Here is a 15,241-nt window from a genome sequence, read left to right on the forward strand (position 1 = left end):
CTGCCTTTGAAGTCGGTTGTTGCTCATCTGTAATTTTCGAACGACAGGTATCGGGCTAATAATTGGTCAGTTTTTTTCACTTGAAACCAAAAAACAAATAGCTTACCGCTTGTCTTCGAATTTGTCATGCCAGGGGTGTAGAGAAAGCACAAGGGAGCGCTACCCCTGGATACCGAGGATGCTCCGAAAATGGAGATTTCTAAGTTTGAATTCGATTGCTCAAAAAAGGTTGGGCATATGTCTCATTGTTTCTATCATATTTGTTTGTTTAGATATGACATTTTATCCATGTTATACATGTATACTCGGACAAAAAGAAAAATAATTATTGAAAACAATGATGCCTACGATTGAATATTTTTTTGTTTTTGACGTTCGGAATAATATGATATAAAATAAAATAGATACTATAGCAACGCCTAGAGCTACTCCTTGGAACATAAGGTGTCTTGTCTCAGGACGATATAAAATATTATCTGATCCGTCGTTACATAAAGGTGTCCTGCCTGACGCCATAGACAGAGATATGTGGGATCGACAAGACGACGCTTCCATGCATCTCTTCTTCCGAGTCGACCCTTTCCCGGCTGGTGACGTCAGAGCAAAGAATGCAACTCTTAGTTTGTTTGCCAGGGCACGATCAGGTAATTCCCACATATTAGAAATAACAAGAAATACGAAGTGAGAGAGTGGTCTAGGGAACCCTTGATGATGTCAATAATTTACAACTTTTGAACACATCCTGTATTTTATATTCCAACAAGTATTTCACGTTAACATGCCAGAAGAAATCCCGGCGACAAGGTCACGGCCAAAAGTACATTAACATAGCGATGATTTTACGAAACAAGTCGCTTTCTTATGATAAAATTAATTATTATCCCATATCCTAAAACAGTGGAAATTCTCGCGAGCAGATATGTTTGCGTTGTTACTCTTGAAAACTTATCGCGGTATGGACATTTTCGCGTTATCAATGATTCTAAAATCTATATATATATTATCAATAGTCAATATTGATCAATAATGGACTAATATATATGGATGCCCTCCGTACAATAGTGACAAACGGTAAGATAATAGGTATATTGAATATGGAGGTTTCAGAACCACTACTAACGAGAAATGTTAAATGGCTTACAGTTAAGGGAGTCACAGGGCGAACAGTTCCATACGACAGAATTACCACATCTTAGAACTAATACCAAGTGTTGTTTACCACAGATTGTGAGTGCTCCGTTGGTGAGACCGCTAACGTACGACTGTTGGTGGAAGTCAATCAGTACCTACAGGCCCTCAGACCTCGCCGGAACAACAGACACAACAGAATGAGAAGTAAGTACTCCAATATCTACAGGCTCTCAGACCTCGCCGGAACAACAGACACAACAGAATGAGAAGTAAGTACTCCAATATCTACAGGCTCTCAGACCTCGCCGGAACAGCAGACACAACAGAATGAGAAGTAAGTACTCCAATATCTACAGGCCCTCAGACCTCGCCGGAACAACAGACACAACAGAATGAGAAGTAAGTACTCCAAACAGGCACAACTCTCAGCCAGAAAACACATTGAGGTTGATTCCTCTTCTATATAGAGGTATTCGTTCAAACTTGTGCTTTATATTGAATTTTAAAGTTTAAGCTTAATATTTGTTATAAAGGCCAGATTAAAGTACTTTAGTGCTTGTACTGACCCTGTATCACAAATACTTTAGTCTAAATGATGACGTAAAATAAAACAAGACAGAACTCAAATAAATTCTTGTAAATAACACTTGTTTTACAAAATCACTGTGAAATACTAGTTTTTGTGGTAATATCACCAAGGAAATCTGGCCTGTTCACCTTTTGTATACTATTACATACAGTCATTATTTATCAACGATAAAACAACCACTGTTTAGTTGTATATTGACGGTGTACCCTTTATGACAGGACCCCGTATGCAGAATCTAGACATCGACGTCCTGCAATGGAATGACCAAGGCTGGATGCATTTCGATGTGACCGATGCTGTCCAGGACTGGATGACAAGGCCCCGGCGTAGCTTTGGACTTGAGATCAAAGTTGAAAGGTTACAACGGGTCACACCTGGCCGACGCATCACTGACTTCGACGCACACGAGGTGTTTGGACAGGCGGATTGCACTTTACCGCTTGGTAAGTAACACTGTCAACTATTGGCGCCATCGTGTCAAAATCAGCCACGGTGTCAGAAGTACTAGCTTCTGTAACGTACGGACGAGCAATCATCCAGACACGGACCATGCTGAAATAGTGAACCTTGGGTTACAATGCAACGCAGGAAAACTTATCTTGCCAGTATGACAGTATTTTCCATTCTTATATATGTTACACGATTTCCTCTTCGAGAGGTTTCACCCAAGACTTGGCCTTGGGAATCCCGTGGGCCCTCCCTGTAAACCACTGCACCCTTCGAGAGGTCTCTCCCGAGACATGACCTTGGGAATCCCGTGGGTCCTCCCTATAAACCACTGCACCTTTCGAGAGGTCTCTCCCGAGACATGGCCTTGGGAATCCCGTGGGCCCTCCCTGTAAACCACTGCACCCTTCGAGAGGTCTCTCCCGAGACGTGTCCTTGGGAATCCCGTGGGCCCTCCCTGTAAACCACGGCACCTTTAGAGAGGTCTCTCCCGAGACATGACCTTGGGATTCCCTTGGGCAATCCCTGTAAACCACTGCACCCTTCGAGAGGTCTCTCCCGATACACGACCTTGGGAATCCCGTGGGCCCTCCCTGTAAACCACGGCACCTTTCGAGAGGTCTCTCCCGAGACATGACCTTGGGATTCCCTTGGGCACTCCCTGTAAACCACTGCACCCTTCGAGAGGTCCCTCCCGAGACATGACCTTGGGAATCCCGTGGGTCCTCCCTATAAACCACTGCACCTTTCGAGAGGTCTCTCCCGAGACATGACCTTGGGATTCCCTTGGGCAATCCCTGTAAACCACTGCACCCTTCGAGAGGTCTCTCCCTAGACATGACCTTGGGAATCCCGTGGGTCCTCCCTATAAACCACTGCACCTTTCGAGAGGTCCCTCCCGAGACATGGCCTTGGGAATCCCGTGGGCCCTCCCTGTAAACCACGGCACCTTTCGAGAGGTCTCTCCCGAGACATGACCTTGGGATTCCCTTGGGCACTCCCTGTAAACCACTGCACCCTTCGAGAGGTCTCTCCCGAGACTTGTCCTTGGGAATCCCGTGGGCCCTCCCTGTAAACCACTGCACCCTTCGAGAGGTCTCTCCCGAGACATGACCTTGGGATTCCCTTGGGCACTCCCTGTAAACCACTGCACCCTTCGAGAGGTCTCTCCCGAGACTTGTCCTTGGGAATCCAGTGGGTCCTCCCTGTAAACCACTGCACCCTCACTATCCACTGGAAACCTGTCTTATATGATACCACAGGGTCTCAATACTGCTACCGAATACAACTAGCAGGAGGGCCCCTATCAAGCCACATACCACGCCCGACGTTGCTGAACAGCTAGAAAAGCTAGCTTGCCAGTAGGGCAGTGTTTTAACTCCGTATTCATTGGCTGTTAGACATTCAAGAAATTACAGGGGCTATGCTCACTAACGTCTATGCACCTTGCAGAGAACCCTGGAGTTGTGAAGATGAAGCACCATTGTAGGTGTGTCAAACTTAATATCGTGCCTGTTTTATTAGAGTTTGACAATAACATTGTCGTAATGTATGTTCCAATAACAGAGAGTGGTAAGTTAGCTTGTCATTCGATTATAGAACACACTCATTGACAGTAATTCCATTTGACGTCGCGTGTATTATTTCGATGGTGTCAATAACGTATTCCTATACAATGTTACGAATATTAAATTCAAAACCATTAAAAACAAGGGTGAATCATGGTTCTGGTGTTTTACTCAATGAAATCGAATTTATAGCGAACACAACACAATGGCTGAACACTAATCTAGGACATATTTCTGTAGGACAACATCTCCATGATTTCATGTAGGAATTTAACTAATTTATAATTACTTCTTACTTTTTTACATTTTTTTTTCAGAAATTGCATGTTTGGATCGACTTCCCCTTTTAAGTAACAATGACTATTCGCCGATACTGGAGGTATGGACAGAAACACGCCCAACACTTGGCAAAAGGAAGAAACGGAGTCTCGCCGTGTCAAACAGACAATACCAGAAGAAGAGGGCAACACTTATCAATGATTTCTACGAGGAAAGTTAGAACAATACGTAATCGGTTTTCATGTAAGTAGTTTGTGACTTTTGAGTATGTTTTGAAAACTTAGTCGGGTATGATATATCAAAGTTTTACTTTCTACACAAACAATGAACGTATTAAACTTGTCGCAACGTTTCAAGGCCACCTGGCCCCTTCGTTCAGCTTTGACTGAGTAGCTTGACAAAGGGACCAGTCGGTCTTGAAACGTTGCGACACGTTTAATACGTACATTGGGTAGAAAGTAAATCTTTGATATTACAAATTTCAAACCTGATGAATCTTATTGAACATAGTCTGGTATGTTTCTGAGTATATTTTACGAAAATCATTACATGCAATCTTTGAAACCAATTGTGGCTGATGTTCTACACCAGGTAACTGTCGAGAAACACTATCTATTAATTATTAGATTAGGATTGCTAGTATGAATATACGAAAGAAATAGCGAACTTAAGGAAAATATCTAAAAATTATTACTAAAAACTTCATGATAATGATTTTAAATGAATCAATATGTACATACACATTTAACGTTTAAACTTATTTTTCTTAATAGCTTACCTGGTCCGAGGGACCAATGTGAGCTTATGCCATACCGTGGCGTCCGTCCGTCGTCCGTCGTCTGTACGTCAACAATTTCTTCAAACGACTTCTCCATCTTAACCACTGATTGGAATTTAATTAAATTTGACTGGAAGCATCCTTAGGTGGTGGCGATTCGAAATTGTACATATGGTGGGGCTGACCCTCAAGGGGGTTAGGGGCGTGGCCAGAAGGGGGAGATTTGACTAAATTGCTATAAACAACTTCTTCTATAGAACTATGCACTGGATATCAATTATATTTGGTTGAAAACCATTCATGGGAGGTGGGAATTCAAAATTGTACAAATGGAGCGCCTAACCCCTATGGACTGAGGGGCGGCGCCAAACAGGGTTATTTGGCTACATTGCTTTAAACGACTTCGATGGATATCAACCATAATTTACTGGAAGCATCACTAGGTGGCTGGGATAAACAATTGAACAAATGGACAGGCTAAGGGATGGTATCAAAAAAAGTATATAACTTTGATATGGTTGAAATCCCCACCCTCTGACCATACATACAATTGCTGAATATAAAGAGATAACTGCACATATGATTCCATGATGGCTCCGGGGTCTGCCACACCCTGGGAGACATAGTCGCTGGGTCATAACTTTGAGATCCCCACCCTAAAACTAAATGTGCAATTGCTGGACATACAGAGACGAACACAATCATGACCCTAAAGTCTGGCTACACCCCTTACCTAGTTTCTCTGTCACAATGTGGAAACAGTTGAGATCCCCACCCTATAACCCCTGGGTCATAACTTCGAAACGGTTGAGATCCCCACCCCAAAACTATATATACCATTGCTGGGCATAAAGAGACGAATACAGTCACGATACTTGAGAATTGACCACGGGGTCTGTCCCACCCTTGCAGACTTAACCCCTGGGTCATAACTTCGAAACGGTTGAGATCCCACACCCCAGAACTGTATATACCATTGCTAGGCATCAAATGCAGCCATGATATCAGAATTGACCCTGGGGTCTGGCCACAACCCTAGGGACCTAGTTTCTGAGTCACAACTTGGAAACAGTTGAGATCCCCATCCCATAACTATATATACAATCGCTGGTAAACAGATATGCTACAAGGATTGGCCTTGGTGTCTGGCCCTGTCTCTAGAATCGTATTTGGAGAATATTTTGCCATGATGGCTTAGATATCCAGGTGAACGATACAGGCCCTTTGGGCTTCTTGTTTTAGAGTCTTTGATCTACGTTGTAATTGTTTTTGTGACAATTATTCGCCATGTAGAGAATTACCTTGTGTCCCATTTCCCTTTGTTGTCAGGCAACCAGAAGGAGACATTCTGATACAACGTTGGTGCAGTGTGCGAGTTATAATCATCGTTACTACCCGATATGTACAGAAACGGACGCCGGAAGGAGGCTGACCTGTGCGGTCATTGTTTGTAAATGTTTGTCAAAATCAAGTTTATTGATTACATATCTATTTATTCACATACATTGTGTCATTTTATGAACACTTGGTCCAGTTTTGAGTTGTACAGTCTTGGTACTGCGGGCTTTATGGAGGCTGTCTGGTACTGTGACATCGTAGACAGACAATGGGTGTGTGTTGTATATATCAAAGTCATGGAACTCCATATGTTTATTCCGTGTAAGTAGGAAGAAAGTCTGCGGTATATCCAAAATGTAAAACATCATCTTGTTTATTTTTCTTTGTACAAATGCAGCTATATTTCCTGTCCAACTCTGTATCAAACCATATTATTCATCGTTTCTTCTCCATTTTTTGTTTTGTCCAAAATTCTTTCTCGTGTGTCTTCTGATTATACATTTGTACAGGTACTCATACATTACACTACCTCACAAACTTACGAGTATTCCCCTACAAATGCCTGTACCGACCTCTGCTATAATCTAATACAGTACCCTCTCTTACGCAGGCTCAATTTCTGCCCAGAGTTGTCGTTCTTTACCCACACTTGCACTCCGTTAGTATAACTAAGGAACGACAACTCTTCGAAGAGATTGACGTAGATGATTTTTAACTTCTTTGTTCATCGGATTGTCTAATATCAGGAGAATATGTCATATTCATCCGGAATTTCATATCATCACATTCCCTATCCTGACGCTTTATATAGCAACCTGATTGTAACTGATTGCCGATCTGTTAGTCATGTTACTTAAAATAACGTGCCCAGCGTATAGCCGAGGTCCCACGACTGACATAGCCGTCGTTTACCAAAATCTATAAAAAATAGAAAAAGAAATCCAAGACTGTTATAATCTCAGGTAAACATAAAATACCGATAGTCTTAATTTAAACCCGTCGTTTCCTTGACCTGGATACGTAATTAATCGTATCCAAAATCTGTACTGTCTATTTTATAACATGTCAGTGTATTGTCCTATTTATTAAAACTAGCAGAAAATATGCGGATACTGAAATTCTAAAGGAAAAATTCCTTAGAATAAATAAAGATGTTTACAAACATTAAGGAAAATGTTTGATTGAGTTACTATGACGTATAGAGCTGTCTATCTGTACCCAGACAGGCCCTCCAAATAACGGGACATGGGGAGAACGAAATACTTGTCCGACACTGTTACTGCTACATCTTGTTTGGGTTTCACAGAGACATATATATTACGTCTCTGGGTTTCACGACCTGGACATGCGACGGTATGGTGTCGAAACGATATCGAGCGTCTGTAGCAATTTTGCCTGAAACTAGCGATCACATCTTTAAGCATCATCTTCTTTTGGTATTGCTTTAATAACCCCATTTTCCCATCGCATAACCTTGCAAAAGTCAACAACATTTGCCGGATGTTGACAGCAGACGACGTAAACAAAACAGCACGCGGCAAACAGTCGTCCGGTCAAGGTTCATCTTCTCGACCAATCAAAACTACGAAAGGTCATATACTAGGTGTGGTGTATAACTCATATTTATTCAACAATCTGCATGTTTATACAATGATCTGAGAGTGGAATAACATAGCGTATTGTGGTAGATACGGTCTTATAGATACGTGGTATAAAAACCGATTACAGTTCTTTATTCGTCCCCCTGTATCTCAGACTGTCTAACAATCAGATATTGATTACAGGAGTGACACGGAAGGGAGGTAACTCTTGTATACGCCTTGCCCTAAAAAAATAGGACATTTAATAGGTAATACACCTACTGATCAATATATGCCCCAAGTACACGAGGAAAGCCGGTATTGCAACGAGATATGCGAGAAGACATGTTTCTCGCGGAATCTACAGGGCAAGCATAAACAGATTAATAACTTCTGAGTGAAAACGGGAATGGAATTGGTCAAGCTTTCCCTACGCTGTGTTAAGCTTTCCCTACGCTGTGTTAAGACCTAATTCCCTCCATTGCCATTACACTTGTTTGGTCACACCTAGGTTTAAGTGATAAAACACGTAATCAATCAAAAATATACACACGTCCTGTTGTAACTGGTGTACCAGTTAAGTTATAATATTTGCATGCAAACAGATGTTGGTAGGTGGCGTGTCAATGTTTGTAAATAACAAATATCACAGACAGATGTTGGGAGGGGGCGAGTCAATGTTTGTAAATAACAAATATCACAGACAGATGTTGGGAGGGGGCGAGTCAATGTTTGTAAATAACAAATATCACAGACAGATGTTGGGAGGTGGCGTGTCAATGTTTGTAAATAACAAATATCACAGACAGATGTTGGGAGGTGGCGTGTCAATGTTTGTAAATAACAAATATCACAGACAGATGTTCAGTCATGCTGTATCATACGCTTTCTCGTCAGTTATAATAAACCATCAACAAAACGTTTATATGTCAGTCTTGTTTTTATTTCTATGAGAATTGGGAGAACTCGTTCACGTGTACTGTAGAGAAATTATGTTGCTATTCAAACAAACCTTCGTCCTCTCGTTCACAATTTTGTATTTCATTTTCTACTCAAGTTCGACTCAATGAAACAACCAATACTAGATCATCATATATACCAGCAGCTACAAAAAATTGGAATAACTTATCAAAAACCACTAGAAATCAAACTACAGTTAGTAAATTCAAAACTGCCATAACTCCGAAATATCATAAGCCACCGTGTTTCTTTAATTACGGACCCCGTCGCCTTGATATCTTATTAACTAAACTTAGACACAATTGTAGCCAACTGAATTATGATCTCTTTCGTGTGAACCTTGTAGAATCTCCATTTTGTGCCTGTGGCCACCCCTGTGAAAACTTATACCATTATTTTTTCCAATGTCCAATATACAGGAGCATCAGACATGAAATGTTAAATAAGTTGATACCATATCATCCTGTGCACCTCGAGTTACTATTGTCTGGAAATGTTGAATTTTTGAAATTGTTCAGACTTAATTCGTTCAAGTGACCGTTTCTAAACAAAACTTAGTGTGAACAGGTATATGTACCTAATCTGTCATAATCTCTTCTCTCCTAAACCTCTCATTCTGCTTTGTATATATATAGAATAATTAATAGTGTTACTGATTAGGCAAATTGTATATATATATTTTTTTCTTTTCAAATTGAAGTAATTCCGCTGCATGGCACTTTGATATGTTACCTAGAAGGAACAGGAATGACTCGAGGAAGGATTCTAAGGAATGTGTTTTATATGGACAAACGAATAGCTGATGTGAAAAGAATGTGTAGCTAGTGCGTGCCATGCAGTTGTTTAAGTATTTTCAAAATATTCATACTTTCAATGAACATTTTGTATTATTCGAAACATACTCTTCTCATCTCTATGATTTCTTCTGTCATTCAAAACTCTCTTATTTTTTTAAATTTTATTTTTCGTCTATGTTCCTTGTTTTCATACAATTATTTTGATTAGCATATGTCGCTATCACTATCAATGTAATATTATAGTTGAGGAGAAGAATTCAATAATTTGTTATAACTTGTGCCAAATCCATTTGATTATATCAATAAAATATGTTTAAATCAATGAAACATCAGATAAGCTTTGCCTGGGTGTATGACGCACATCGTTTAGCCAGCAATTACCCTTGGCGGTATTAGACGTTTTTGGGGGGTATTCATTGTAATAAGCAATGTCATCAACCTAAAAGCTACCTACTTTTTCGTGGAATACATAATGCTGTTTCTAGACTGATTCAGTTCCGACGTGACTATGTCCGTGATGACGGACATTTAATTCGGACAGACTAGTTTAACATCAGATTTACAATATACTAATGTCAGACTTACTCAAGTTCCATATGTAACAAACTTTAATTGAAATATCGCTCTGTTCAATCTCAAGGGGCTATGCATTGAGTTTGTTTTGAGACAAATACAACATCAACTCTTTCGCATCAATCGTACGAAAAGTCATGATCAGTTAAGCGGTTGTTCCAAAGTTATCCACAATGTCATTTTAAGAAGACTGAGGACCAAAATATTGAAATTTCTACCACCTTAACGATGTACCGACACTTTCGCTAGTTAGTAACTTGCATTATCGGACAATAGACAATGCACGTATATTACTTATTTTTCAATAGACCACTGATGTCGACAGAATAGTGGTTTTGATTGTTTGAAACAAACACCTGGCATAAAGAATGACATCAGTGTTTAATAGGTTTGTCCCACAAGTTCAGAAATTATGGAGACATATTTAGCATCGCGTGACAAATATGAGCGCCCGCAAAATATCAGCCTAATTTAAGTAAATAGATCATCTAGATCACCTTGCTTATCATAGGACTATACGCATTATGGTAGACACGAAAACGACATTCATTACATTTTACTTTGTAGAATAGATATAATCAAATTATGATGGAAAATATAGCTCGGGATTCGAAAATGTTGGAAAAATAATCAGCTTAGGCGGCAAGTGGCCTTCTTTGATAATGTTTCTAACCTGTTCTCACCCTCGTCATACATGTACGCTGATCATATCTTAACTATCAGTCGTCTTCATTTGTACACGGATATCGAGGGTTGGACAGGAGAAAACACGTATCAAAGCGCTCCGAAATATTTATTGAAATACAGAAAAAGTGAATAGGTGTGATAAAAGTAGTTGAGGAGAGTTTTGCTTCAACTGAAATAGATCGTAAAACCGTGCCAGAAACATCAATAAAATTACGGGGGAAGAAAGAACACAAAATACCGGGCACATAAAGACATCCATCCACTATCACTATATAGTCATATATCACGTGTATACGGACAAGCATCCACTATCACTATATAGTTATATTTCACGTCTATACGGACAACCATCCACTATCGCTATGTAATTATATTTCACGTGTATAAGGACAACATCCACTATCACTATATAGTTATATTTCACGGGTATAAGGACAACATCCACTATCACTATGTAATTTTATTTCACGTGTATAAGGACAACCATCCACTATCACTATATAGTTATATATCACGGGTATAAGGACAACATCCACTATCACTATATAAATTTATTTCACGTGTATAAGGACAACATCCACTATCACTATATAGTTATTAGTTATATAGTCAGTTACTGACCCTCTACAGAACCATAGAGGGTCAGTAACTGACTATATAACGAATTTATCGCATCGAGGACCCTTTTTGCTTAAATGTTTAGTCGCTTCTTGTTTATTTCTTCCGTTGTCGTCTGCCCAAATCTCTCCATGTTGTTGTTGTGCTGTTGTCTCTCAATGTCACCGAAACGCTTAGATAAGGGGACGGCACCCACGCTAAAACAAAAGACGGTCGCTTGCGACAGCGTCTTACTAATTTTGCCTGGCATAGGGGAAGCAACTCCTATCATTTTACGATACAATGTAGCGAATGGGAATTACGGTGAACATTGTATCATTTTCGGAATATTCAGGTACCCGGTATCTGTTGTTTTAGTTTTGAAGCGGTGAGCAGTGGGCGGCCATATTGCCCTATAATGGAATCCTACTGGCCCTATATAGAAAATTAGAGGGTCACCACGTGACAGCTCTAAACCAATGGATTTTGGACATTTTTGTCCGAGGTGCGATAAAATATCACGTGTATACGGACAACCATCCACTATCACTATATAGTTATATATCACGTGTATACGGACAACCATCCACTATCACTATGTAATTATATTTCACGTGTATAAGGACAGCCATCCACTATCACTAAATAGTTATATATCACGTGTATAACGACAACATCCTCTATCATTATATAGTTATATATAACGTGTATACGGACAACCATCCACTCTCACTATATAGTTATATATCACGTGTATACGGACAACCATCCACTATCACTATGTAATTATATTTCACGGGTATAAGGACAACCATCCACTATCACTATGTAATTATATTTCATGTGTATCAGGACAGCCATCCACTATCATTATATAGTTATATATCACGTGTATAAGGACAACATCCGCTATCACTATATAGTTATATATAACGTGTATACGGACAACCATCCACTATCACTATGTAATTATATTTCACGTGTATAAGGACAACCATTCACTATCACTAGATAGTTATATATCACGTGTATACGGACAACTATCCACTATCACTATATAGTTATATATCATGTGTGTAAGGACAACCATCCACTATCACTACACAGTTATATATCACGTGTATAAGAACAACTAACTACTATCACTATGTAATTATAAATCACGTGTATAAGGACAACCATTCACTATCACTAGATAGTTATATATCACGTGTATAAGGACAACCATCCACTATCACTACACAGTTATATATCACGTGTATAAGGACAACCATCCACTATTACTATATAGTTATATATCCCCTGTATAAGGAAAACGATCCACTATTACTATAAAATTATTTATCACGTGTATAAGGACAACCATCCACTATCACTATATAGTTATATATAACGTGTATAAGGAAAACCATCCACTATTACTATAAAGTTATATATCACGTGTATAAGGACAACCATCCGCCATCACTATATAGTTTTATTTCACGTGTATAAGGACAACCATCCACTATCACTATATAGCTATATTTCAAGTGTATAAGGACAACCATCCACTGACAACCATCCACTATCGCTATGTAATTATATTTCACGTGTATAAGGACAACCATCCACTATCACTATATAGCTACATTTCACGTGTATAAGGACAACCATCCACTCTCACTATATAGTTATATATCACGTGTATAAGGACAACCATCCACTATCACTATATAGTTATATATCACATGTACAAGGACAACCATCCACTATCACTATATAGTTATATATCACATGTACAAGGACAACCATCCACTATCACTATATAGTTATATATAACGTGTATAAGAAAACCCATCCACTATTACTATAAAGTTATATATCACGTGTATAAGGACAACCATCCACTATCTCTATATAGTTATATTCTACGTGTATAAGGACAACCATCCGCTATCACTGTATAGTTATATAACACGTGTATAAGGACAACCATCCACTATCACTATATAGTTATATATCACATGTATAAGGACAACCATCCACTATCACTATATAGTTTCATATCACGTGTATAAGGACAACCATCCACTATCACTATATAGTTATATTCTACGTGTATAAGGACAACCATCCGCTATCACGGTATAGTTATATAACACGTGTATAAGGACAACCATCCACTATCACTATATAGTTATATATCACATGTACAAGGACAACCATCCACTATCACTATATAGTTTCATTTCACGTGTATAAGGACAACCATCCACTATCGGTATATAGTTATATTCCACGTGTATAAGGACAACCATCCGCTATCAATATATAGTTATATAACACTTGTATAAGGACAACCATCCACTCTCACTATACAGTTATATCACATGTATAAGGACAACCATCCACTATCACTATATAGTTTTATATCACGTGTATAAGGACAACCATCCACTCTCCCTATATAGTTATATATCACGTTATATATCACGTGTATACGTACAACCATCCACTATCGGTATATAGTTATATTCCACGTGTATAATGACAACCATCCGCTATCACTATATAGCTATATAACACTTGTATAAGTACAACCATCCGCTATCACTATATATTTATATAACTCTTGAATAAGGACACCCATCCTCTCTCACTATATAGTTATATTCCACGTGTATAAGGACACCCATCCGCTATCACTATATAGCTATATAACACTTGTATAAGGACACCCATCCACTCTCACTATATAGTTATATAACACTTGTATAAGGACAACCATCCACTCTCACTATATAGTTATATATCACATGTATAAGGACAACCATCGTCTATCACTATATAGTTTTATATCACGTGTATAAGGACAACCATCCACTATCACTATATAGTTTATATCACGTGTATTGAGTTGCGGACTTTTCCTTGTTAACACATTGATTTTTTTGTTTGAATTTAGTGTAATTAACCTTACTTACAAAAGCAAATGAATTTAGTCTGAGTGATGTGCAATTATGAACAATAGCTGGCAGTATACTATTGAATGAAGTGTGTGAAATTTTACGCTTCACGAGATTTTCTAATTAAACAGGAAATTCGTTTTTCCTCTTTTCGTGTTGAGATCATCATTACTAGGGATTAACAGACAGTAAGTATTGATGCCATGACGTCATTAGCTATATATAATACGTGCAAGAGCTTTACCATATAACGGAATCAAACACGTACATCACATGTTTCCGTACAGGTCACATTACCGAGTTTCATCGCCATTGTCACGTGGTAGTAAACAGCACTCGAAGAGTTTCCAGGAAATCACGCGGAACAGATATCCTTTAGTTCCAACAATTGATTGGGAAAAAAAAATCATTAGTGAGAGAGATTCCCTGTGGAATTGTTATCACAAATAACCATGGTATCGTTATCAAGTGTGAATCCAGATAAAAGAAGGTTTTATCTAGTAAAGCGATAGGTTTGATGATCAGAAAAGATTTCACATATGTATACTGTTCCCCTGATCGATTTACACCTGGTTAGGGGGCGGGGAGGAGGGACGGGGATATGTATACTGTTCCCCCGATGGATTTACACCTGGTTTGGGGGCGGGGAGGAGGGACGGGGGCTATGTATACTGTTCCCCGATGGATTAACACCTGGTAAGGGGGCGGGGAGAGAGAGAGACTGATGACACATACAGAAAGATATAAGGGACTGATAACAAATAAACAAATACATCAGGGACTGATGGCACATATAGAGTGACATCGGGGACTGATGACACACACAGAAAGATTACAGGAACTGATGCCACATAAAGAGAGACATCGGGGACTGATGGAACATAAAGAGAGACATCGAGGACTGATGACATAAAGATAGACATGAGGGACTGATTACACATAAAGAAAGATTACAGAAACTGATGACAC

General features: G+C 39.2%; 1 protein-coding gene across 1 annotated transcript; it reads left to right on the forward strand.

Annotated features, from left to right (window-relative positions):
- Positions 1-479: 479 nt before the first annotated feature.
- On the forward strand, positions 480-8,408 carry LOC110449590. Its single transcript, XM_021496544.1, has 5 exons — positions 480-644; positions 1,225-1,335; positions 1,939-2,163; positions 4,053-4,257; positions 6,122-8,408. The coding sequence occupies exons 1-4, from the start codon at positions 527-529 to the stop codon at positions 4,232-4,234; spliced, it is 636 nt and encodes a 211-aa protein (XP_021352219.1). The 5' UTR covers positions 480-526; the 3' UTR covers positions 4,235-4,257; positions 6,122-8,408.
- The last annotated feature ends 6,833 nt before the right edge of the window (positions 8,409-15,241 follow it).

This window comes from Mizuhopecten yessoensis, unplaced genomic scaffold (assembly GCF_002113885.1).
Source record: "Mizuhopecten yessoensis strain PY_sf001 unplaced genomic scaffold, ASM211388v2 scaffold4691, whole genome shotgun sequence".
Taxonomy (NCBI): Eukaryota; Metazoa; Mollusca; class Bivalvia; order Pectinida; family Pectinidae; genus Mizuhopecten; species Mizuhopecten yessoensis.

Bases quoted from the DNA above. Each gene is read 5' to 3' on its own strand.
- LOC110449590 (XM_021496544.1), top strand. From the start codon at position 527: ATGTGGGATCGACAAGACGACGCTTCCATGCATCTCTTCTTCCGAGTC. The intron at 645-1,224 runs GTAATTCCCACA...TGTTTACCACAG, and splicing joins GTTTGCCAGGGCACGATCAG to ATTGTGAGTGCTCCGTTGGT. The intron at 2,164-4,052 runs GTAAGTAACACT...TTTTTTTTTCAG, and splicing joins GGATTGCACTTTACCGCTTG to AAATTGCATGTTTGGATCGA.